Below are 24,534 nucleotides of genomic sequence, written 5' to 3' on the forward strand. Positions count from 1 at the left end.
GAAGTAAGTGATCCCACAGCATTATTTCAAAAAAGACTGGGGGAGCTCTCTCCATTGTCATTTATCCCTCGACCAACATCACTAAGATCAGATTATCCGGCCATTATTGCATTGTCACGTGTGGGAGCTTGCCATGCTACCTTACAAGTGCCATTACATTCCAACTGCCTTCTACTTAGGAAGTCCCTCGGGATCGAGGACAATTTGCTTCCACTCCATTTTGATGGGTTCTAAGTTGGCTGACATGCCCTATGTGTTGTCTGCAGACTCTGCCACAAACAGATCAGGTGGTGCCTGAAGGGTTGGGTAGATAGACTGTTTGGAGGTTGGTGCGCACCCTCCGACGCTTCGAATTTGTCACTGCACATTCCCGAGGAAGTCTCTAGATGATTTCCGTGCCTTCCCGAACCAACCTTCTCCATTTTGGTCGGTCACAAGCCGGGGAGTCCCATCAGTCAGCGAGTACATTTGCCTTCTTCCGGGACACTTTGAGGACATCCCTAAAGCTTTTCCACTGTCCTCCTGGGAGTCTCCTGCCGCAGGCGAGTTCCGAGTAGAGCACTTGCTTCTGGAGTCTGATGTTAGATAATGCTTTAATTGGTTGTAAAGCACTTTGGGACATCCTGAGGGTGTGATGGGCGCCATAAAAATGCAAATTCTTTGTTTCTTTCAATCTCATGAGCAAACTGTTGTGCCACAAAGATAGTATAGACAATGAAAGATCACTTTATGTTACACCAGATATCAGCACCAGCAAAGTAGTGAAGGCTTTACTCTGTTCAGTGAAGTGACTGCAAGCTTCTCTTCTTTCAGTGACATGCTGCCATTACCGCTCTTCAAGCACGAAGACTCTGCGCTTTCTTCAGACCACGAAGCTAGTGCCATCACATTCCAGTACATCCTGGGCGCAGCTACGTCACCTGCTGTTAAACTTCACGAGGAGACGCTCACCTACCTCAACCAAGGTACGGTGAGCAAAGCAGGTGAATCACACAAGACAGGCACGGAACAGGAAAGGCGTCCTTGCTCAGGCATCTAAATAAAACCTTGCGTACCACCTGTCTAGCAAAGGGATCCTCTCCCCATTCCTCTTCTGCCAGATACCATGCCCTAAGAGGGCATTAGCAACCATGGACTTCCATTGGATTGGTCCATGATTATCTTGGCAAAGTACAGCAGTGGTTTGTTGTTGCCTTCTGCAGTATGGCTGACCAGGAAACTCTACCATTCTTATCACCTGCCATCAGGCACATTGGAAGGATTTATGGGCCAATAATCAACCTGTGTCAGCATGTTGGAAATGCACTTTCCATGGTCATCAAGTCCTGGAGTGGGACTTGAACCTGGAGTTTCTGATCCAGAGTTGTGGGACACCAACTGACTGCACCACAGGATCATTCCCCCTCCCCATTCATCTACCTAAAAGACCTACCTACTTAATCCCATTTACCAGCATTTGGCCCATAGCCTTGAATGTTATGATGTGCCAAGTGCTCATCCAGGTACTTTTTAAAGGATGTGAGGCAACCCACCTCCACCACACTCCCAGGCAGTGCATTCCAGACCGTCACCACCCTCTGGGTAAAAAAGTTTTTCCTCACATCCCCCCTAAACCTTCTGCGCCTCACCTTGAACTTATGGCCCTCATGACTGACCCTTCAACTAAGGGGAACAGCTGCTCCCTATCCACCCTGTCCATGCCCCTCATAATCTTGTACACCTCAATCAGGTTGCCCCTCAGTCTTCTCTGCTCCAACTAAAACAACCCAAGTCTATCCAACCTCTCTTCATAGCTTAAATGTTTCATCCCAGGCAACATCCTGGTGAATCTCCTCTGCACCCCCTCCAGTGCAATCACATCCTTCCTATAATGTGGTGACCAGAACTGCACACAGTACTCCAGCTGTGGCCTCACCAAGGTTCTATACAACTCCAACATGATCTCCTTACTTTTGTAATCTATGCCCCAACTGATAAAGGCAAGTGGCCCATATGCCTTTTTCACCACCCCACTAACATGCCCCTCTGCCTTTGGAGACAACATGATACAGTTTAAGTTTGTTATGGACAAAGAAATAGACAAGTTGCAAAAAAATGTTTTGGATTGGGGGAGAGTGGATTTTAGTAAAATAAGGCAGGATCTGGACAAGGTAGACTGGAAACAGTTACATGTGGGGAAATCTACAGAGGAGCAATGTCGGGGGGGCGGTGGGTGGCGTTCAAAAAGGAAATGGGGAGGGTACAGGCTCAACATGTTCCCTCTAGGGTGATAGGAAGGAGCAACAAGCCCAGAGAACCATGGATGACCAGAGATATTCAGGATACAATGAGAAGGAAAAGAGAGGCTTTTAGCAGGTACAAGGGAAGCAAATCAGCAGAGGCATTAGTGGAGTACAGAAAGTGCAGGGTGGAGCTTAAGAAAGCAATTAGGAGAGCAAAGAGGGGATATGAGAACGCTCTGGCTGGTAAAAGTAGGGAAAATCCCAAGATATTCTATAAGTATATCAATGGGAAGAGGATAACCAGGGAAAGAGTAGGGCCCATAAGGGTCCAAGGGGGCAATCTATGGGTGGAACTAGATGACATCGCTAGAGTGTTGAATGAATACTTCACATCTGTCTTCACCCAAGACAATGAGGATGAAGGTATCGAACTCGGGGAAAGAGACTGCGAGGTTCTTAAGCAAATTGATAAAAGGAGTGACAAGGTATTGGAGGTGTTGGCAGGCTTAAAAGTGGACAAATCTCCAGGTCTGGATGATTTGTGTCCCAGACTGCTGAGGGAGGTAAGGGAGGAGATCGCAGGGGCTCTGACCCAAATTTTTAATTCCTCTCTGGCCACGGGGGAAGATGCCAGAGGACTGGAGAACAGCTAATGTGGTTCTGCTATTTAAGAAGGGTTGTAGAGATAAGCCAGGGAACTACAGGCCAGTGAGTCTCACGTCAGTGGTAGGGAAACTATTGGAGAAAATTCTGAAGGAGAGAATCTATCTCCACTTGGAGAGGCAAGGTTTGATCAGGGATAGTCAGCGGCTTTGTCAGAGGGAGGTCATGCCTAACAAATGTGATTGAATGTTTTGAGGAGGTGACCAGGTGTGTAGATGAGGGTAGTGCACTTGATGTACTTTATATGGATGCCTCAGAGATCCAGAGTATCATTTATTATCATACATCCCACTCAGAGGTCCTTTCTCAATCATCTCCTTTTCAAAGCAAAAAGTCCCACGTCCCTCAATCTTCCCTCATAAGCCAGGTTTTGTTTAGGTGAAAAGTTTGCAATATAATATCACTGCTCGATAAGCTGCTTGTCCCATTTGCTTCCCATTGCTGAATAGAGTCAGAAGTCATTATGGCAAAGAAAGAGGACATTCAGCCCACCAAGTCCATGCTGGCTCTCTGTAGAGCAATCTCATCAATCCCACTGCCCTGCTCTATCCCTGTAGCCCTGCAAGTTTAATTCGCTCAAATGCCCCTCCAATTTCCTTTTAAAATTATTGATTGTCTCTGCTCCACCCACCATCAAAGGCAGCGAGTTCCAGTTCATTACCACTCGCTGCATTAAAAAGTTTTTCCTCACGTTTCACGTGTTCTTCACAGAATCGTTACAGCGCAGGAGACCATTCAGCTCCTTGTGTCTGCACTGACCCTCCAAATGACCAATTCACCTAGTGCCTTTCTTCTGCCTTCTCTCCGTAACCCTGCACATTCTTCCTTTTCAGATAACAATCTAGTTCCCTTTTGAATGCACATTTATTATTATTGTAATCTTTTATTCTCCCTCTCTAATTTTCTCCCCTCACCACCTGAAGATGTAGTCTCCTTGTTAGGCAGTCTCTTACACTTTGTACAAGTGACAATCCTAATGTGAAATCCTGGCCATCTGAGTGTTGCCAGATTATTTGCCTTTGGGACTGTATCACAGACAATGTAAATCCTGTTTTCCTTTAGAATCCATTTTCAACAGGCATCCCTGGATTAATCAACATCAACTTGCATTTATATAGCACCTAAGGTGTGGCAAAACTTCCCAAGGGGCTTCACAGAGGCATCATCAAACAAAACTTGGCACTGAATGACATAGAAAGGATGTTCGGTCAGATGACCAAAAGCATGATAAAGAGGTGGCTTTTAAGGAGCACCTTAAAGGAGGAGAAAGAGGTGGAGAGGCGGAGAGTTTGAGGGAGAGAATTCCAGAACTTTGGGCCTTAGCAGCTGAAGGCATAGCAGGCAATAATGGCGTTGAAAATCAGGACGCACCGGAAACTCAAATTAGAGGAGTGCAGAGATCGCGTAGAACTGTGGAGCTGGAGGAGGTTACAGAGATGAGGAAGGGGGCAAGGCCATGGCGTGGGGATCCCAGTTGGCTTCCCACTTTGGACGCTGCGGACAATTATATTTCCACAATCGCTGCCCACCTGAGAACAGGTGCCTCAGTATAGGCCGGGACTTGAACGTGGGCCTTGCCAAATGCATACGGCACTTTACCACAATGGATAAAGTTGCTGGGGGATTGGGAGAGTGATAGGGAAATTTGAAGGTGTCTGAGTTTCTTTGGCTACATGTGTATGTTGTTTCTTATTCAGGTCAATCATATGAGATCCGAATGATGTGTAATCAAAATATGAGGGGACTGTTGGAAACAAATGGGAAGATGCTGAAGGTGAGTGTGGGAAAGGGAAAACTGAGGGAGAATGGATAGAATAAAGATCTGAAAGATGGGTTAGGCTGTTCCAAGCAGACATAATCTAGACCTTGAGGGATAGCTTCCGTAGTTTCTGCAGCTTCTTACACACCACATATATATGGCATATGGTTGCCGTCAGACCACAGAACTTACAGACCACAAAAGAAAATTACTGCGGATGCTGGAAACCTGAAATACAAACAGAAACTGCCGGAAATACTCAGGAGGTCAGGCAGCATCTGAGAAAACCCTCCCAGCGGTGGTGAGTTTTGGGAACTGCAGGTCCAAAGTCATCTGTTCCTCCCCACACCCTTCACCACAGATTCCCAACGGGATCCCAGCATTGAGGGCATTCCATCTGGGGTTTCTGCCTTGACCAGGCAGCAAGATGGAATGTCCGGGAGCAAATGATCAGGACATTGCAAAGGAGGAGAGGTGGAAAGGAGGGGAGGTTTAGGGAGGAAATTCCAGAATGTAGAGCCTAGGCAACTGAAGGCATGGCCACCAAGGGTGGAGTGAAGGAAGTCAAGGATGGACAGGGCTCCAGAACTGGAATATCGCAGGGTTCTCAGGGGGTTACTGATCGTATATGGCTGAAGGCAGTATTGGGGAGGTTGGGGAGGGGGAAAATTTGTTGCCATAAACTGTTTTGAGTTCTGACTCCTTTGCCCAAGTCAGCTTTGCCTTTTTGTTTTTGCAGAGTATAGTCAGGGTGCTCTTCCATGACAGGCGCCTGCAGTACAGTGAACACCAACAGTTCCAGGGCTGGAAATGGAACAGACCAGGAGACCGACTGCTTGACATTGGTACGTTACATTCACTTTCAGCATTGTGGGTGGTGTGCCGAGGCTCCACCCAATCACATTGCCACAAAGAGAGCTTCCAACCCTTCCAGATATCAAAAAATCTGTAGCAGTATAGGGTTAGTTCCACATGCCGCAGGCCCAGCAGGGTTGCAATGCTTAAAGATGGCATGGGACACAGGACTCAATTTTGTCTTCATAAAACCTAATTAGATGTTCCATTGAAGCCTCAGTTATTAAAATGTATTACCCAGTACATATTGAGACACCTGATCTGGATTCCCGGTCTGTGCTGGACTAGTCTGAACCAGACAGGCGTGTTTTGTGGTGGAGGCATGTTGGAAAGTGCTCACAATTTAAAGATAGCAGTGCAATTCATTACAACGACCACTTGCATTTATATAGCACCTTGTAGTATAAATAAGTCGCTTGGTACTACAGAACTTGAGTATTGCTGTTAAAAGATACACCATCGAAGCTTTTTGTCCCCCCATTGTGTATCAGGACAGATGCAAGATTTTTAAAATTCATTTACGGGATGTGTACATCCCGGATGGGCCAGCATTTATTACCCATCCCTAATTGCCCTTGAGAAGGTGGTGGTGAGCTGCCCTGCCATGTGGTGTAGGTACACCCACAGCACTGTTAGGGAGAGAGTTCCAGGATTTTGACCCAGTGACAGTGAAGGAACGGCGATATATCTCCAAGTCAGGATGGTGAGTGACTTGGAGTGGAACTTCTGGGCGGTGGTGTTCCCAGGTATCTGCTGACCTCATCCTTCTAGATGGTAGTGGTCCTGGTTTTAGAAGGTGCTGTTGAGGGAGCCTTGGTGAGTGCCAAATTGCAAAGGTCGCAACAATTTATGTTGCTTGAGAAATGGGTGCTGATTGGTTGGCAAATTGGCTGTGTTGCAGGCTTTGCCATTAGGAATGCAACAGTGAAATATTGTTCCCCACGCTTTGGTTCAATTGCAAAAAAAGCTGCAATGCCTGGACATGATCCTTTTTCCTGCAGAGGACAGGCTCCTGCAGATGAATGTATGTAGCTTCTAGCAAACTTAAGTGAGCCACATTGCGAACCCAACTTATAATCTTAGAATGGTTGTTAGTGTAATTCTTAGCACACTCAGCCTTGTCAGTAAGTGCTGTCCCATTGCGAAATCACATCTAACGTTAGACATCATGGTCTGAGTTTGCAAGCATGGGTTTACGCAGTCTCAAGGCACTTCACAGGGATGAAATCAGACAAAAAAAAATGACACTGAGCCAAAGAAGCAGTTAGGAGGAGACCAGAAGCTCGGTAATTGATGTAGGTTTAAAGGAGGATCTTAAAAGGAGAGAGAAGCAGAGAGTTTACAGAGGGAATTCCACTGAAAGTGGGATATCAAGACTGTCCTCACTGCATCTTGTCGTCATCTTCCACGAATCTTGTGGCTATGAGGGACTCCCGAGCGCACCTGCCTTGTCTGTCCATCGCCAGCATCCTCGCCTTCAAAGACCTCATCATCGTCATCATCCCCTTCGGAGGAGACGTGCAGCTCTTCCTCCCACCTTTGCAGCCCCAGGTTGTGGAGCATACAGCATGCGATGATGACGCATGCCACCCTCTGGGGACTCTATTGCAGTGGCTCCACCGGACCTGTCGAGGCACCGGAACCTCATTTTCAATATACCTATCGTTTGCTCCACCAAAGTCTGGGTTGCGGCATGAGGTTCATTATACTGTCTCTCTGCTGCAGTCTGAGGCCACCACACAGGCATCATTAGCCAAGTCCTGTGTGGGTAGCCCTAGTCCCTGAAGAGCCTTCCCTGCAGCCTCTCTAGACCCTGGAAGATGTTAGGAGACTGAGACCTGCTAAAGACGCAGGAGTCATCGGTGCTCCTTAGGAATCGTTCTCAGACCTGTAGGATACATTAGTGGTGGTCGCACACCAGCCAAACATTCAGCGAGTGGGAGCCCTTGTGGTTGATTTAGTTGACTGCTTGTTGCCACGCAGACCTAAGCACCATGTGAGTGCAGTCAATGGCACCCTGGATCTATGGAAAATGTGAGACCTGCGCAAATCCCAGCGCTCTTACTTCCTGGCTTTCCTGACCCAGGCAAAATGCACAAAGTTCTGTGCCTTTGCGAAGATAGCATTAGTGACCTCCTAGATGCGCTTGTGCTGGAGGCTTGTGAAATCCCACACAGGTCACGGATGGAGCCCTGGACGGAGCCACTGGTGTAAAAATTGAGCACCGCAGTCACTTTCCACTGGCACTGGATGCCCTCCATACCCCCGTGACGCCAAATCCTGTAGCAGGTGGCATATGTAACCGCCCAATTCCCTAGGCATGCACAGTGTTTGGCGACACTGGTTCTCAGTCATCTGCAGGAATGACAAGCGCTGTCTGTAGACCCTGGGTCTAGCGAGGAGCCTGTGAGGGACAGCTCTCTGTGGATCTTCAGCTGCGTGCGCAGCAGGCCCTGATGCACCTTCACCTTGAGGGAGGTGCCCCTCCCTTTGCTGAGACAGGCACCTCCGTCGCTCTCTTCTTCCTCTTCTCTGCTCCCTGTAAACCATGAGGCAGACCGCTAACTCACCAGGCTCCATGATCCTGATGTTCTCCTCCTGCAGGGTCAAAGAGAGAGACCTGTGGGTTAGCATCTGTGTCTTAAGAACCTCTCTTGGTTAAGTCTGAAGGGCCCTTCACACATCCCGGAGAGTGCTGGCCACCACTTGGATGGTCAGTGTTCTTCATGGCTGTCCGAAACCCCACCCACCTCCACCCCGCTCCATTGACCAATAGGCGGCAGCTTCAGCCACTGGTTTACCAGCTGTGCTCTCAGCTCAGGTGCAGACATTCTCCTAACCCCCCCAGTGCAAGGCTGCACTGTTAGCTTGAAGCATAATGGATACTGGTCCAAACCTTAATAAAGACATTGCAAGGGGCCGTCCCACCTCCACCAGTGACTGCGCCACGGGCACCTTCTGCAAGGGGATTGTACAACTTGCCCAGTTGTTCTGCTGCCCCCTAAAACGTGCATTGATTTGCAGTCTGTGCCCGAAGGGGTGAAAAGTTCTGGAGCATTTGGTGGCACTTTCATGGCTTTTGTATTGCTTGAGTGGGCAGAAAAGCTTCAGAGACCCGGCACCCAGCAGGTCAATGGAGCTGCTGCTGAACGGTCTCAGCTGTGGAAGAATGCTCACTTCTGACAAGCTTTTACAACTGGGCGGCCATTTCCCTCCCCCCCTCCCCCACTCCAGGCTTGTACTTGTGTGCTTCCTTTAGTCTGTGCTGCCTTGTCCCCGACAAACGCCCTGCACCCATCCCGCACACACACACACACCCCTCCCCCCCCCCCACTGGAGCCCCTGACCTGGCACCGCAGGGAAAGCCAGATGGGAAAAAGTGACTTGCGTGTGGCCCCTGCAGTGCGTCGTCTTTGATGTCCTGCGGGCGATGACCGCGAGCGCTGCGCAAGGTTGTGTGCACTCACCTCCGAGTTCCTCTCGGATTTCAGGTCGCCAGGTGAACGCCTTTTAAAGGCAGCGGTGAAGCTCGCCGGTCTGAAGTCATGCCGAAGTGACTGGTAAATTTGATGTGGGGTTGGGGGGTGATGATTCCAGCAAGCTGGGCCTTTAGTGAGATGCTAAAGTATTGAAATTAGGTTCCTGACGTGCGGCGGTGGGAAATGCGGCCACCATTGACGGGTGGAGCGGACAATTACAAACTGGTTTCACGACAGCGTGAAACCTATTTTTGACCTTCTCGCCATATTGTGCCCCATCCACCCCACCAACCCTGCCCACCATGACGTCTGACAACAATGGGGCCGGAACATTCCAGCCAAAGTGTTTGGTCGAATATCAAATAGCGTGGTTCCCCCTTAGAATGATGACTAGATACCCGGGCCAGAGAGGGAAAACAGGAACATGTTCAATGAATTAGTGTGATAACCCGTACATTATTCGACCCTGTTAGTGGGAACATTGGGATATCTTTGTGAGTTTGCACCCAATGAGGAGCATTGCCTGTTAGAAGCACATATAGAGAATTTTGGTGTGAAGGTCAGCGGGCTTCAGTATAATTGTCCAAAGGGAAACCTAACCAGCACAAAGCTGTGGAGCAGGTATTTGTAAAGTTTACCCTTGTAAGCTGTCAAGTGTTGATTAATGATTCAGGTATACAGGACACGGATAGATCTGTGACCACCTTCTGTCTTGTTTCTACTGCACGCAGTGAGACTTGTTTCCCCGGTATCTGATAAAATCAGAGCGTTGTGTTGTTTACATTAGATACTGCTGGTGATAAGACTGGACAAGGAAGAACTAACGAGAATGAGAAAAGAGAAAGCAGCTTTTGTTATTTCTGTTTTCTTAGGACCAAACTACTAAAAAAAACCATATTTGTTATACATCATCTGAGTTTACACAAGACACTGACCTGCATTTACTTTAAGAAACAGGCCCCCGACTGTGATCGGCCCCAGACTGCGATTTGATGCTGGCCAATTAACGGCCCACCAGCATGAAACGTGCGCTGAAATACTCAGCGCTGCCGGGGTGGAGGAGCGGGAAGAGGGCAGGTGATGATGTCACCTCGGGCATGAGTGGGCGCTGAGAGGGAGCTCTCTGAAGGCAGACAGTTGCCTCAGGGAGCTGCAGAGCTGCAAATAATGAAATGAAGGTTTAAAAAGCTGCAAAAAAGTGTCCACCCATCGTACTGAAAATATAGCTGATTAAAAATGCTGTCCACAGACGTTTATTTTTATTTTATTTCATAATGGAAATTTCATCCCGCCCTTGGATGAGGTTTGATGAAAAATGCAAAGGCCGCCTGGCCGATTCACCCGTCCGCCCAGCCGTAAGTTGGACAGGCCACGAAAAATCGAGACAATTGCGCCCGTAATGGGCTCGATTGCCTCTTAATCGTCGGGGCGGACCGGCTTACAGATTTTGCAGGCGCCCGCTCAGCAAAATATCACACAAGTGCGCAATGATGTTGGGACACTCGCCCAATGTCTTCTCGAGCGACTTTACACCCGATCCGATCAGATTGGGCACACGCCCGCCCGCGGGATGTAAAATCCAGCCCAGTATGACATAGAAGAGGATTCTGTTGTTGTGCCATTGTCCTTTTTCTGTAAAAGAAGGACCTGCATTTATGTAGCTCCTTCCACAACCACAGGATGCACCCAAGCACATTACAACCAATTAAGTACTTTTGAAGTGTAGTTGTTGTCGCAGTGTAGGAGACACAGCAGCCAATTTGTGGACAGATCCCACAAACAGCGGTGTAATGAGGAGCAGGTAATATGTTTTGCTGATGCTATCTGAGGGAAATCTAGAAGAAATTAGACAACTGACATATGACTCCTATTAGCAAGTTTCGCACCCTTTGAACTACAGCAAGGGAGCATTATGATTCAAAATGTAATTTTGCTTTTGCTGGAGTGTATATTTAAAATTGATAGGATTTAAAGTAGAGGCTGTTCCTTTGATCGAAACAGAGTTGGGGAAATTGCAACACTCCATCTTTGTACTTGAATTAGCAAATATCTCACTGATAGAGCAGCGTGATTAAACTGTTAACATATACAAGATCCATCAAACAAATGTGTAATTCCCAATTGCCATGTGTTACAATGGTATAATGCAGATGACGAAATTGCTAGGAAAGAATATAGAAGCATAGATTAGTACAGCACAAAAACGGGCCATTCAGCCCATTAAGTCTGTGCCGGTCTTTTGAAGAGCAATCCAATTAGTCCCACTCACATGCCCTTTCCCCACATCACTGCAATTTTTTCTCCTTCAAATATGTTCCAATTCCCTTTGAAAGATACTATTGAATCTACATCAATCACCCTATCAGGCAGTGCAATCCAAATCCTAACCAGTTGTGACAGATATATTTACATAGAATGCAACATAGATTTCTTACAGACCATTATCCCTCTGAAAAGTTTGCTTGGCTTCTGCAATTAAATTGTTTGAACTTCTTTGAAGGGAAGGAGAACTACCCCTAATACTTGAAAAAATGTTAGGGTTCAACAGATTTCTAACACAATTGAATGTACAATGGGATCAATAGCTCGATAAGATAGCCTTATCTATTTACCACTGTGAGTGCTGTGTCTAGAGCTTCCCAGAAGGAGCTGACCAAAATGAATTCTCTTAAACAGTCATTTCAATAAAACAAAATGGCAAATTACTAATTGCCCTGTTATGGTATTGTGCCTGTGGGGTTTTTTTTGCTGTTGTGCAACATGTTATTTGTGAACAGATCTAGGCAGTAGTTTAGTGGGTGCAAAGCAGCCTGGCATTGGGCTTGTTTTCCACCTTCCAGATTGGCAGGGCACAAGATGTAGTTGGGCCATCTATGCGCTCTGCAGAAAAGCAATTTATTGCGATCGGGGTGAGTTGTTTGAGCTGGGATATGCTAGCTCACTGTAGCAGAAAAATAACAGGTTTTATTTCATTAAGAGACACAGCCTGCCTCCATAAGCAATCAGCAAGGCATTATAAGAAGCATTAGAGGGAGGATGGTATGATGTACTGTGTTGGTATGTTAACCAGTTCTACCAGGCAGTTTAACGGCAATTGGTTTGCAACTGTAATTCCTCACATGGCGAAATGTCAATTTCGTTAGTGCCGTCAGGTAGGGGAGGGGAGGTCTGTCAGGGGCCATTTTGTTCTACACAGTTGAGTCAAAAACATCAGAGGCCTGGAGCATACTGCCAGCTATTCTTTGGCCAGGGAACGATTCTTTGGTCTGAAGCATTCGGACTTAATTGAACTAATCCATCATTTGCTGTGGTTTTCTTTCACACTGTGACATTCTCCCTTTCTCTCTTAAATGATTTTGTCACTTCAGATATTCCTCTGTCAGTTGGAATTGTCGACCCACGAATAAACCCCACGTTGCTGAATGCTGCAGAGTTTCTCTGGGATCCAAAGAAACAAACCTCTGTCTCCATTCAGGTTTGTGTCTTCCTCTCTCGTTTCCTTCACTATCTCACTCCTTTTTTCTCTCTCTTTCACTCCACACATTCTCTTTCCTTTTTCATCTCTTTCTTCTTGTTTTCTCTTTCACTCATTTTTTTTTGCCTCCCTCCCCCACAGTTATCCCTCTAATTTTTGTGTCACTCTGTCCCCAGCCTCTCCATTCTTTTGTCGCAGTCTCCCTCCCCAGCTCTCCTTGGGTAATGACCTGTTGCTAAATTTTATACTTCCAGTTCCATGATTAGATGGTGCACAGAAACTGCCGCATATGACTCACGTTTAGATTTTCTATTTCTCTCTGGCATCATGTTGGTATCTCTGCTGCTTTGGCACAACAGAAAATGATGGTCTACCATTCCTTGGCACAACGCTTTGGAACTCAACTTGCCCATCTCTAAACTGCCACAATTAACCAAATTCATTGGCTCCTCCTTTCCTCTTTACAGTCTCCTGGTCAGCTTCACTACCTTCAGGAGAAAGTGTTCCACAAGCTTTATTGCTTGCTGAAAGGGAGGAACCAGAAAGGACAAATGTCACTTTCGTCACAATTAAATGATACAATGAGGTGTTTTAATACAGCTTATATTGGTATATCAAATAGGTTAAAGAAACATTTCATTGATGCAGTCAGTGCATTTTTAACAGCTACTGTTTCGAGAGTGTTGTATTCCTCACTTTTGGCAGGAGTGCACTACAGGAACTAGACCAAGAGAGGATAGGCACAGTCTGAGATTCCTTCCATTCTGTACCAATAGCCAAACTCTTCCTGTTCTCTAAATTTCTCAACATAACATACCCATTTCTTATACTAGCCATCTCTTCCATTGAGATTAAAAATGGAGTTCCAATTAAATAGCTTAGAGATGCATAAATATTCAGCCACACCAAGAAATAGCAGACTCCCTGCAGACTAAGGAGTGTCAGTTGTGAGTGGAAACGCTTTACTAACTCTGCTCTTCCTCTTCAGGTTCACTGCATCAGTACAGAATTCACACCCAGGAAAAATGGCGGAGAGAAGGGGGTCCCCTTCAGAATTCAGATCGACACCTTCAAGATGAATGAGAATGGAGACTACACTGAGCATCTGCACTCTGCGAGCTGTCAAGTTAAAGTGTTTAAGGTACTGAAATTTCCCACCATATTTAGAATAGAATGTGGTTATAACCCATTCATCATTGTCAAAAACCAGCCACAGCTGCAAACAGTCCTCTATGCTTCAGAATGAGGGACATGATTTTAATGTACAGTATTAACAACCTAACCAAGTAATTAGATGAAGAATTTAATGAAGATTTGTTGTAAGATTAACATTTCTTATCAGTTCCTTTTCAATTCATCAGATCCATTAGTTTCCATTGAAAATTTATTGTGCCTCTGCCATTTTTTCCTTCCACTTATCAGAGTATCGATTCCATTTGGAAACAATTCAGTAGATGCTGCCTCTGAACTGGCATCTATTCCCATTGGCAATGTGAGAGTTAAGACAATGAAAGACAACAGGCTATTTGGCTACAGAAGAATGGTAAATTCGCCAGGGTTCCTGCTCCTAATTGCCATCCTATGACCTTTGCCAGTGTATGATTATCTGGGTGACAAACCAGGTTAGGTATGGCTCCAATGCCCCAATAGCCAGCAACACTCCCAACCTCACATATAAAGAATGGCTACCAGGCTGAGGAACTGAAGAGCTGCTGATGCCTTCAGGGAGCCTTCAGGAGAGGAAAGTCAAGACATTGAAGACTTGCCCAGCACTTCCATTGACAATAAAACAATCTCTTAGCTTGAACATTCATGGATGTTGAACACTTCCTAATTCCAATTTATAAAAAGATTTGCATCTGTACAGCTTCTTTCATGACCTCAGGATGTCTCTTATATGCGTTAGAGTCAAAAAAGTCCATTTTTTTGAAAAACGGTCACTGTTGCAAGGTAGGAAACGTGACAGCCAATTTGCACACAGCAAGGCTCCCATAACCAGCAATGTAATAATGATCAGATAATCTGTTGAATTCCAGCCCAAAGGTGCTGACAGGAAGCTGAAGACCGATAAAGAGAAAATAGAGAAACGCTCGCCACAGGAGAGGTCCAAATATCAGGCAGCTTATGAAACCACGGTCCTGACTGAGGTGAGGCATTAGCCCTTATCAACCAGGAGGGTTCTAGAGATCTACTCCAGCCATATTCTTGATACCTGACTAATCATTCTTTCAATGTTTCAATTAGTGTTCTCCCTGGCCTGACACCCCATCCTGTGTAAACATTAGCCCAGCTGGAAGTCCAGGTTACAGCCCTGCCTCTCCAATTCCATTCAACCTTCCCGAGGGGTAAGTTGGTTCTGATTCTGAACTCATCAGTTGTGCAGAAACTCAACAAGCTAAAAGTCAGCTCTGTCAAAGACATCCAAAAATATGAGCTAAGGAAACAAAGCCATTCAGCCCATCAAAACCCATTGTTTAGATTTGAAAGAAGTATTTTTTTCCTATATTCTTTCATGGGATGTGTGCATCACTGGCAAGGGCAGCATTTGTTGCCCCATCCCTAATTGCCCTTGAAATGTGTGACTTGCTAGGCCATTTCAAGAGGCAGTTTAGAGTCAACTACTTTGCTGTGGGTCTGGAGTCACAAGTAGGTCCAGACCAGGTGAGGATGGCAAATTTCCTTCCCTAAAAGACATTAGTGAACCAGATGGGTTTTTAACCATGATGATAGTTGTCATGGCCACCACTACTGATTACCGTTAACTTGATATTCCAAATTTATTACTTAAATTTAAATTCCACCAGCTGCCATAGTGGAATCTGAACCCATGTCCCCAGAGCATTGGGCTGGGCCTCTAGGTTATTGGTTCAGTGACATTATCACTACATCACCATCTTCCCCAGGTTTACAAAATCATGTAGGGTTTTGATAGACAAGAAATTGTTTTGGGTGGCAGAAGGACTGGAAAGTAGAGGACACAAGTTTTGTGTGATTAGCAAAAGAAACAGAGGTGACCTGAGGAGACGGATCTTTACATAGCGAGTTTTACAGACCGGGAACGGACAGTCTGGAAGGATGGAGGAAGCAAATGCAATTGTAACTTGCAAAAACAAATTGGATAAATGCTTGAAGGGAAATAATTACAGGGATATGGGGAAAGAGCAGGGGAGCAGGATTAATTGGATAGTTTTACCAAAGAGCTGGCACAGGCATGATAGGCTGAATGGCCTCCTCTGTGCTGTGGCATTCTGTGGTTCTATGAAAGAGAAATCCCCGCCATCACAGAATCCACTAAAAATCACTGAACCCACTGAGGAAAGCTGCTGAAAGTTTTATCCCCTGTCCCCAATAATACATCAAGCTAAATACATAAATAAATACATCAAGCTAAACTCCTATCGCTCGAAATCGAGATGAAAGAAGAGTAAACCTGTTGAATTATGAGGACTGAAGAAGGTTTTGACATGAAGCACGTCCTGGTTTTGAAGTGATTGTCACCTTATAGATTGAACAGGTCAATCGAGGTTTCAGGCTCTATGGCCCATTAAGACCAGATATAGGCCGGGATTTTCTGGCCTTGGCGTTGAGGGACCCGCTGTGAGGAATGCGAGGGGCCAGCCAAAAGCCCATGGACCAGAACATCCCGGCCATAAAGATTACATTTGTGCTCCCATTAATTTGCACGTATATCCTAACTGGCTTAGCCAGGTGTTCTGGCTTAGTGTTTAACCATCAAAGGAGCAACAGTGCTTTCCAAACACACACAATTCAAATAGGACAAACTAAGAGTTGAGGAATATAAGCATAAATAGAACTGAGTTGCCTGAACTTTGTGGACTGGACTGCTAGAGGTTGAGGGTTTCTTGTGGTTTACAGGCTGTGGTATTTGATTATCTCTCATCTGATGGGTAGGATGAAAATGGATGAGCATGATGATATTCTCTCAGCTTTCTTTGCTTTGAAATAATGTAGTAGGATGGATTTATACACAGGAATGACTGGAACTTTTTTATTCGTTCATGGGATGTGCCAATCCCAACTGCTCAAGGAGGTGGTGAGCTGCCTTCCTTGAACTGCTGCAGTCCGTGGGGTTTAGGTACACCCACAGCGCTGTTAGGGAGGGAGTTCCAGGAATTTGGCCCAGTGATAGTGAAAGAACAGCAATAAAATTCCAAGTCAGGATGATGAGTGATTTGGAGAGCACTTGGAGCTGGTAGTGTTCCCATACCCCAGCTCCTCATTAGTATAGCGCTTAATATCCCTACCTGTAACATGAGTGACTAGGGTTCAATTTCTCAACTGGGAGAAGTTGTTTTTGTAAATAATGATGAGACGAAGAAGGCGATGTTTTTTATTCCCAAATTGGTTTCCAATTCCACATGGAGGACATCATCAAAGGCATGTACTCAGCATGGCAGAGACTAGGCAGCTTTTCAGAAACTACACCAGCTGCCCTTGCTCTTCTGTGACTGAGGTCAAGGATTTGGAAGAAGAATGATGACTATTGGCAATATTTTTCTGTGTGTTTGATTTTACATATGTGGTAAAGTGTGGGTCTAGACTTAAAGAAGTATAAGTGACATCGGATCGATACTTTTTTTTCTGCAGCAGCTGTTCATCACCAAATCATCAGGTGGACGGATCAGTACAGAGCACTATGGAGGTCAGTATTCTCCTTATCTAGGCTTTCCTTCAGATGCCTGAGGTGCAAGTTAATGAAAGTTAGTATATGACAGAAGCCTGGATCAGGTAAAGCACTGATATCTGGCCATGTGCATAATGCCTGAATGGGAAGAAAATCTCGAAGATTCAACCATGTGTGACTTAAAGAAAAAATCTTAGAAATCAGTTCTTGTGATCTTGGTGATGCCGACTAATTTGTACTTATTGTCCAGGCCTAGTACATTATGGGGGTGTTGGTGGGCCTTTTCTTTGAAGAGAGGGCAGTAACTATTTATTTTCTTTTAAATTCATTCTTTCATGAGGTGTGGGCATCGCTGGCAAGACCAGCATTTGTTGCCCATCCCTAATTGTTCTTGAACTGAGTGGCTTGCTTGGCCATTTCAGAAGGCAGTTAAGAGTCAATCACATTGCTTTGGGTCTGGACTCACATGTAGGCCTGACCGGGTAAGGATGGCAGATTTCCTTCCCTAAAGGACATTAGTGAACCAGATGGGTTCTTTTCTCAACAATCGACAATGGCTTCATGGCCACCATTCCTGAGACTAGCTTTTCAATTCCTGATTATTACTTGAATTTAAATTCTACCAGCTGCCGTGGTGGGATTTGGACCCTTGGCCCCAGAGCATTCACCTGAGCCTCTGGATTAGTAGTCCAGTGACATTATCACTACGCACCATCTCCCCCATATTTTTGAATGGTTTGCTAAGCCACCTCAAAGGGCATAAAGAGTCAACTTGCATTTGTACAGCACCTTTAACACAATTAAATGTCTCAACGCGCTTCACAGGAGTGTGACAAAGTAGCATTAGCCGCCAGGGAGATATTGGGGCAGATGGTCAAAATTTTGGTCAAAGAGGTAGGTATTAAGAAGCATCAGGAAGAAAGAGAGATATAGAGGTGGAGAGGTTTAGGGAGAGAATTCCAGCTTAGGAGCCAGGCAGCAGAAGGAATGGCCACCAATGGTGGAAGGGAGTTGCAGGCTCCCTTACCTGAAGGGTAATAGGGAAGCAGCTGAGCTTTTAAGGACAGTCTGGCATCTTCCATGGTCCTTTATCTGGTATCAATCCACAGATTATCAAACTGTATTGAATTCAGTTGTACAACTTGCCTTGGGATTCGTGTTCACAACCATGGTTACACTGTGACCACTAAGCTACAACTGTACAGAAGAAAGTCCAGGGTCTGAACCATGGTTGGACAGGGAAGGGTGGACAGTTAGGGGCTGAACTGTGTGTATTCAGGGAGTCAGCCCTAGGGAGTAAACCCTTGAAATGGTACAAATGTATCATTGGAGAACTTTAATTTCAACACCATTGACAAAGGAGAGTTTGTGTGATCAAAATTCCTGTTAATTAGAATGGACCTTGGTAAGTTCACAACATGCAAGTATTAAATTATCTTGTCTGAGTGTTATTCAAGGGGTTTCTCTCTCTTTTGCAGCATCTGTCCCCGACATTAACAATTCAGGAAACACAACAGTGGCTTCACCTACACCGATTCACCACCTTCTGTAAACTGTTTGCAAATTTCTCAGGTAAAAATCCAGAGTCCTGTTCACTGATTGGCTCAAGGGGTTGGATAGAATGACAGAAAGAGAGGCGGGACCATCTTAAGGTGAGGATTGAGATTGGGCAAGAAAATGAGGAAGATTCTAAAGAAGTCAAAGTCTTTGACAGAACATTATTGCATCAATGGCTGTTGCAAGCCATCATCCAATAAATGAAGAAACACTTCCAATAACTTGGTTATAATGGATATTCACTTCCTGGGAGTCATTCCAATGCAGCAGTCAATCAGAAGGTTGGTCAGAACATTTTGCAACAGACTTGGTGTTAGTTTGCTGCATTGGCTCTTATTAATTATGAATTGTACTATTTCAAACTGGCATGACTTCCTTAGTCAGTATTTGGTTTGGTAGGTTATCTATTGAAAATGTACTCCAATCATCTGACTTGTGATGGTTTTTTTCACAAGACATTAGGTTTATCAGGAAATAGTTAGCTGCAATGAGGAGATGCTGATCCAGTGTATCATCTCCTCCTCCTTCAGGTAATATGCCCTAAGAGGGGCATCGGCAACCATGATCTTCCATTGGATTGATCCATGGTTATGCAAAGTACAGCAGTGGTTTGCCATTGCTTTCTGCAGTATGGCCAACCAGGAAATTCTCCCATTCTTACCACGTGCCAGGAGGCATATTGGAAGGATTTACAGGCTGATTATCAACCTGTTTGGCTGTGTTATGAATGCACCTTCCATGGTCATTAAGCCCTGAAGTGGGACTTGAACCCAGAGGTAAAGATGCTACCCACTGCACCACAAGACCTCCCTATATGTAGCACAGGTATATCCATTCATATATGTTAGTCTTGTTAACATATACTTACTTTAGGTTTTTGGCCCAACAGCCTTGCTTCTCTTGTTTTGTCCAGAAATTTCTAAAATTGTAAGCCTCAGTCCTCACATCTTCCTACAATGTATGAAAAGAGCCCATGCTTGGCACCACCTACTATCTATCTCCTCTTCTCCTTCACTATATTGGACCCTGGGAGTATCCTGCACTGTGAGCCATAAACCTTCACTTAAGTTTCTCAGTGGGGGCGGGGGGGGGCGGGGAATAAATTTAAAACTAGAAGCACATTTTATCACTTCATTCTGCAGCTACTTACAGGGAGATAGCTGCATTTAGAGGATTTATAGATAACATGCGGTATGCGTGATCTCTGGACTGGGTTTGATTACCTGACAGGTCACAGAGAAATTTTCCAACTTGTTTTTTTCTTCCCCCTTATTTGCCTTGGGTTTTTTTTTTGCTTTTTCTCGCTTCTTGCTGAAGGGTGGGTACGAGGTGGGGTGGGGGTGGCGCAGCATTGGGGGAAAGGGTAGAGAGAAGAAATGTTTAGTAAATGATAATCCAGCCATCAAAATGTGGGGCAGCCTTGATGGACCAGCTGATGTTTCCTGCCAGCCAGTTTTGCCCAAGTTCATACATCTGAGTTAGTCATTAAGGATTAATGAAGTTTCAGAAACCAAGCTATGCTCCCCATCCCTAGCTGTGGCCCTTATGCTGCATCCATCCGGTTTTCAGTTTTAGAGCAGGCAGCATAAAAAGTTAGCATTGTTAGCTCAGGTATGCTAATAAACAGCGCTGGAGCCTTGCTTAAATCTCGGTGAGTTATTGCTGATTTTATTCTTGCTTCCAGCTAACGTTTAATTGACAGGGAGGGCCAACTTTGGTCTTCTCCCAACAAAGGCTGTGGGTTTATGTGGTGCCTGCAGCAGGAAGCTGGAGACAGCAAAGGCAAGGCACATCAGACTGTCACACTGTCAGCGCACAGAGCGCCTCACTACAAATAAAACAAATCACAGAAAATTCAGGCCCGTCTGCAATGCAGTATTAGCATTAGTCTGACAAAAAGAATGAGCGGGAAGGAGATAATGGGAACTGGAAAGTGAAAAAAAAAATAGCAAAGGGGAAAAAGAGCAAAGAAGGAAATTGAGATTGAGATGGAGAGAGCAGGAAGGAAGGAGTGAGAAAGAAGATAAAACAAATACGGAAAGTTATGGAGAGGCTTTGACCAAAGAGCTTGGATCAAATAGATGGACACAAGAAGGTTGTGATGGTGAGAGGTTGGAGGCCAGAGGTCAAAAGAAATTGTCTATCTGATGGGTTAATGGAGGTGGCTACACAAGGAAGCTGTAAGATAGTCAGTCAGTTAAAGAAACTTGTTCAACTAAAGTAGTGACAGAATGTTATTGACTGTGCCAGCACAAGTGTACATGTCCAGCCTGTCTGACTAGCTTATCTGTCAACATTCTTTTCCTGCTCTGGTGTTAGAACAGGCTCCTCAAATAGAAAAATCTCAGAGAGACTTCACAGAATCACAGGGTTTCTACAGTGCAGGAGGAGGCTATCTGGCCCATCGTGTCTGCACCAGCTTGTCGAATGAGCAACTCACCTAGTTCCACTCTCCCACCTTTTCCCTGGAACTCTGCACATTTTTTCATTTTCAGATAACAGTCTAATTCCCTTTCAGTTGAATCTGCCTGCACTACACTCTCAGGCAGAGCATTCTAGACCCTAACCACTCTCTGTGTAAAAAAGCTTTTCCTCACATCACTATTGCTTCTTTTACTAATTACTTTAAATCTGTCCCCTCTGGCTCTTGACCCTTTCTCGAGTGGGAAGAGTTTCTCCCTATCTACTCTGTCCAGACCCCCTAATGATTTTGAATACCTCTATCAAATCTCCTCTCAACCTTCTTTTCTCCAAGGAAAACAATCCTAATTTCTCCAATTTACCTTCATGAGAAAAATACTGTTCGGTGTGATAGTAGAAAGAAAGGCTTCTTAATAAACAGCTGTAGAAATAGAGAAAGTGGAGAATTCTATTTGAGTTCAGGGAAGATAATGATGGGTGAAGGAGCAGTAAGAGTGAAACCATTGAAGGTAGGAGATTGGAACTTTGATTAGTCTTGAATACATGAGAAAACCTCTGAACAATTGAAAGCTAAAAAGCACGAAGGAGACCAAGGTCCAGTTACTGGGATGCAAGATTATTGGAGTTCGTGTGAACCAAGAGTGCGAGGTCTATGAGGTTAATGAATGTAGGGCAGATTTATCAACAAGGATGCACAGGCCTGGGTGTTGAGTGGAGAAGGTCAGTGACATGAAGGGGCAGCAGAGTGGGAGAGTACAGAATCCTGAAAGACCCTTGATTAATGGAAACGAAATCACAAGAAAGCTGCAATACATCAATCATCGTAAAGAAACTTGTTCAACTAAACGAGACGAGCAAAATGTTCCAGGGCCACAGGCACATTTGCTCGTCAAGGCAAGGACAGGTTTGGAGTGGGGAGGGGCACTGACAGTTTATTTGTCAACCGAGACTCCTCCATGTCCGAAATGCTGTCAAAGATTGATGGGACATGGACGAGTCGTGACTAGGTCAACGATTTGGAAAAACTGGTCCGTCAAACTCATTTTAAAGAAAAAGGAACTAGAATTTTGAAAATTGTTCACACCTGCATAATATCTTCACAATCCTTTGACTGGGACTGGGTGAAAAAGGCAAAAAATCATGTCAGAGTATCGCACTGACAGTGAAACACATCACTGCAAATATAACAAATCACAGCCAGCTGCAACTCGCCTGCAATGCAGTATTAATAATAGTCTGACAGAAAGACCGAGAGAGAAGGAGATAATGAGAACAAGAAGGTGAAAAATAGGAAGAGAAAATGGAACTAAGAATGAAATGGAGACAGGATTGCCAGCACCCCAATCCCAGAATCTTCATTCACAAATGATAGATTAATCACCTGGAGACTGCAGCGAGCAACATGGAGAAGAATGTGGGGTTTATTTCATTTCCTTTGAACGCTCTTGCTTATCAGTTATAAGGGCTGAGTCATTGGGGGCAAGAAATCCTGCGACAAAGTCTCCAGTAATACATCAGATGAGAGTTGGCAACCATAAAAAGAGAATGCTAGGATATTGGAATAGGGAGAGCAAGAACCAGTTGGAAGGAATGAAATGGAAGGTAAAATGCAGCAGGGGGGTAAAGGTCAATGAAACAAGATAAAAATCGATAGCTTTAAAAAAAAGACTGTTAACTTACTGAAACCAACAAAATTCTTACAAGTCTAGACAGGATAAGGGAGGGGGAGATGGCGGGGCGGGGGTCGGGGTGGTCTAGAACCAGGGGAAACAGTCCCGGAATAAGGGGCAGGCCATTTACGATTGAGATGAGGAGGAATTTCTTCACTGAGGGCTATGGAAGCTCAGTCATTGAGCATGTTCAAGACAGCGATCGATAGATTCAAGACAGCGATCGATCGATTCAAGACAGCGATCGATCGATTCAAGACAGAGATCGATAGATTCAAGACAGCGATCGATAGATTCAAGACAGAGATCGATAGATTCAAGACAGCGATCGATAGATTCAAGACAGCGATCGATAGATTCAAGACAGCAATCGATAGATTTCTAGATACTAATGACATCAAGGGATATGAGGATAGCACAGGAGAAAGGTGTTGAGACAGATGATCAGCCATGATCTAGTTGAATGGCAGAGCAGGCTCGAGGGGCTGAATAGCCTACTCCTGTGTTCCTATGGAGAGAAGCTGGAGGCCAGAGAATGAAAGGACACAGCATTCAAGATGGAGTTTGACCAGACGCCTGTCCTGTGTGACATCTTCTGATCCATAATCTGTTGCTTGGTTATACTCAGAGTTAAAGGTGCCCAGCAGGTTTCCTGCCCACCTCTCAAAGTCTACAGTAAGGATGACGGAGTAGCCTTGAGGAGAAGCTACCTGGCCAATATTCCCCACCAATTTCAATAGACTGATGAAGGCAGAATGTGCATGAAGGGCAAAGGAATCAAATGATTTTGTTTTAAAAAGCGTGAGAATGCACTCTGTCGATTTAATTTGCTGAAAAATGTTTTTAGCATTTGAGACAAGTTAAACTGGAAATTTGCTCAGGAGATTGAATTAAAAACCCTCGTAACGGACTGAGCAAGGTTTGTGTGAAGTGTACATTTTATAAAATGATTCACTTTTATTCCTTCTCTCTGGTTTCTGTCCATTAATCCACCCATGCTAATATCTCACCCCCAATCCCGTGATTTGTGTGGCACAGTTGAATTGTAATTTTTTTTTAAACACTTGCTAATTGTTACACATTCAAATCCATAGGTACTGATCTACTTAAACTCTCACGTGATGACATCATTCAAATCTGCGGCCCAGCAGATGGAATCAGACTTTTTAACGCACTCCGACTGAGGTAAAGCTGTCACCATCAGCCAGAATCTCTGAGCAGATTAACGACTCCTCAACTCTGCTTTGACAGGTGGAAGCAAAACACCTCAAGGCACCAGTTGAAGCCTTCAAGATTATTAAAGGGTAGATGTAGAGAAGATGTTTCCACTTACGGGGTGACAACAAATAGCGGCTATAATTCTTAGATAGTCACCAATAAATCCAATAGGGAATTCAGGAGACCCTCCTCTACCCAGAAGGTGGGGAGAATGTGGAACTTTTTACTTCCTGGAGTATTTGAGGCAAACGGCATAGATACATTTAACGGGAAGCTAGACAAATGCATGAGGGTGAAAGGGGCGGAGATTTATGTCATTAGGGTTAGATAGAGGGGTGGGAGGAGTCGGGTGAGGAGCAGAAACACCAGCATAGACCAGCTGGGCTGAAAGGCCTATGTCTGTGCTGTAAATTCTGTGTAAGTTAAAGGATTGCGTAAAGCTGAGAACAGGCAGTGTTTCCTGTGATCAGTGGCGTCTCATTCCAATGCCTAATCTTGGTGGCCTGGAGATGACAGCTATTAGTCAATGGACCCATAACCCATTCCTATAATCTTTGATATATTCCACTA

The 24,534-nt window shown here is 45.0% G+C and overlaps 1 protein-coding gene across 1 annotated transcript in view; it reads left to right on the top strand.

Moving 5' to 3' along the window:
• LOC121269250 (transcription factor CP2-like protein 1) overlaps positions 1-24,534 on the top strand; it is a 204,010-nt gene that overhangs the window by 164,959 nt on the left and 14,517 nt on the right. Inside the window, exons 5-14 of the mRNA XM_041173808.1 lie at positions 814-965; positions 4,583-4,659; positions 5,384-5,489; positions 12,347-12,453; positions 13,442-13,594; positions 14,490-14,600; positions 14,698-14,798; positions 17,062-17,116; positions 18,577-18,670; positions 23,841-23,931. Of these exons, the coding sequence (XP_041029742.1) occupies positions 814-965; positions 4,583-4,659; positions 5,384-5,489; positions 12,347-12,453; positions 13,442-13,594; positions 14,490-14,600; positions 14,698-14,798; positions 17,062-17,116; positions 18,577-18,670; positions 23,841-23,931 (1,047 nt within the window). The remainder of the gene's footprint in view (positions 1-813; positions 966-4,582; positions 4,660-5,383; positions 5,490-12,346; positions 12,454-13,441; positions 13,595-14,489; positions 14,601-14,697; positions 14,799-17,061; positions 17,117-18,576; positions 18,671-23,840; positions 23,932-24,534) is intronic.

The sequence above is a fragment of the Carcharodon carcharias genome, chromosome 23 (assembly GCF_017639515.1).
Source record: "Carcharodon carcharias isolate sCarCar2 chromosome 23, sCarCar2.pri, whole genome shotgun sequence".
Lineage (NCBI taxonomy): Eukaryota > Metazoa > Chordata > Chondrichthyes > Lamniformes > Lamnidae > Carcharodon > Carcharodon carcharias.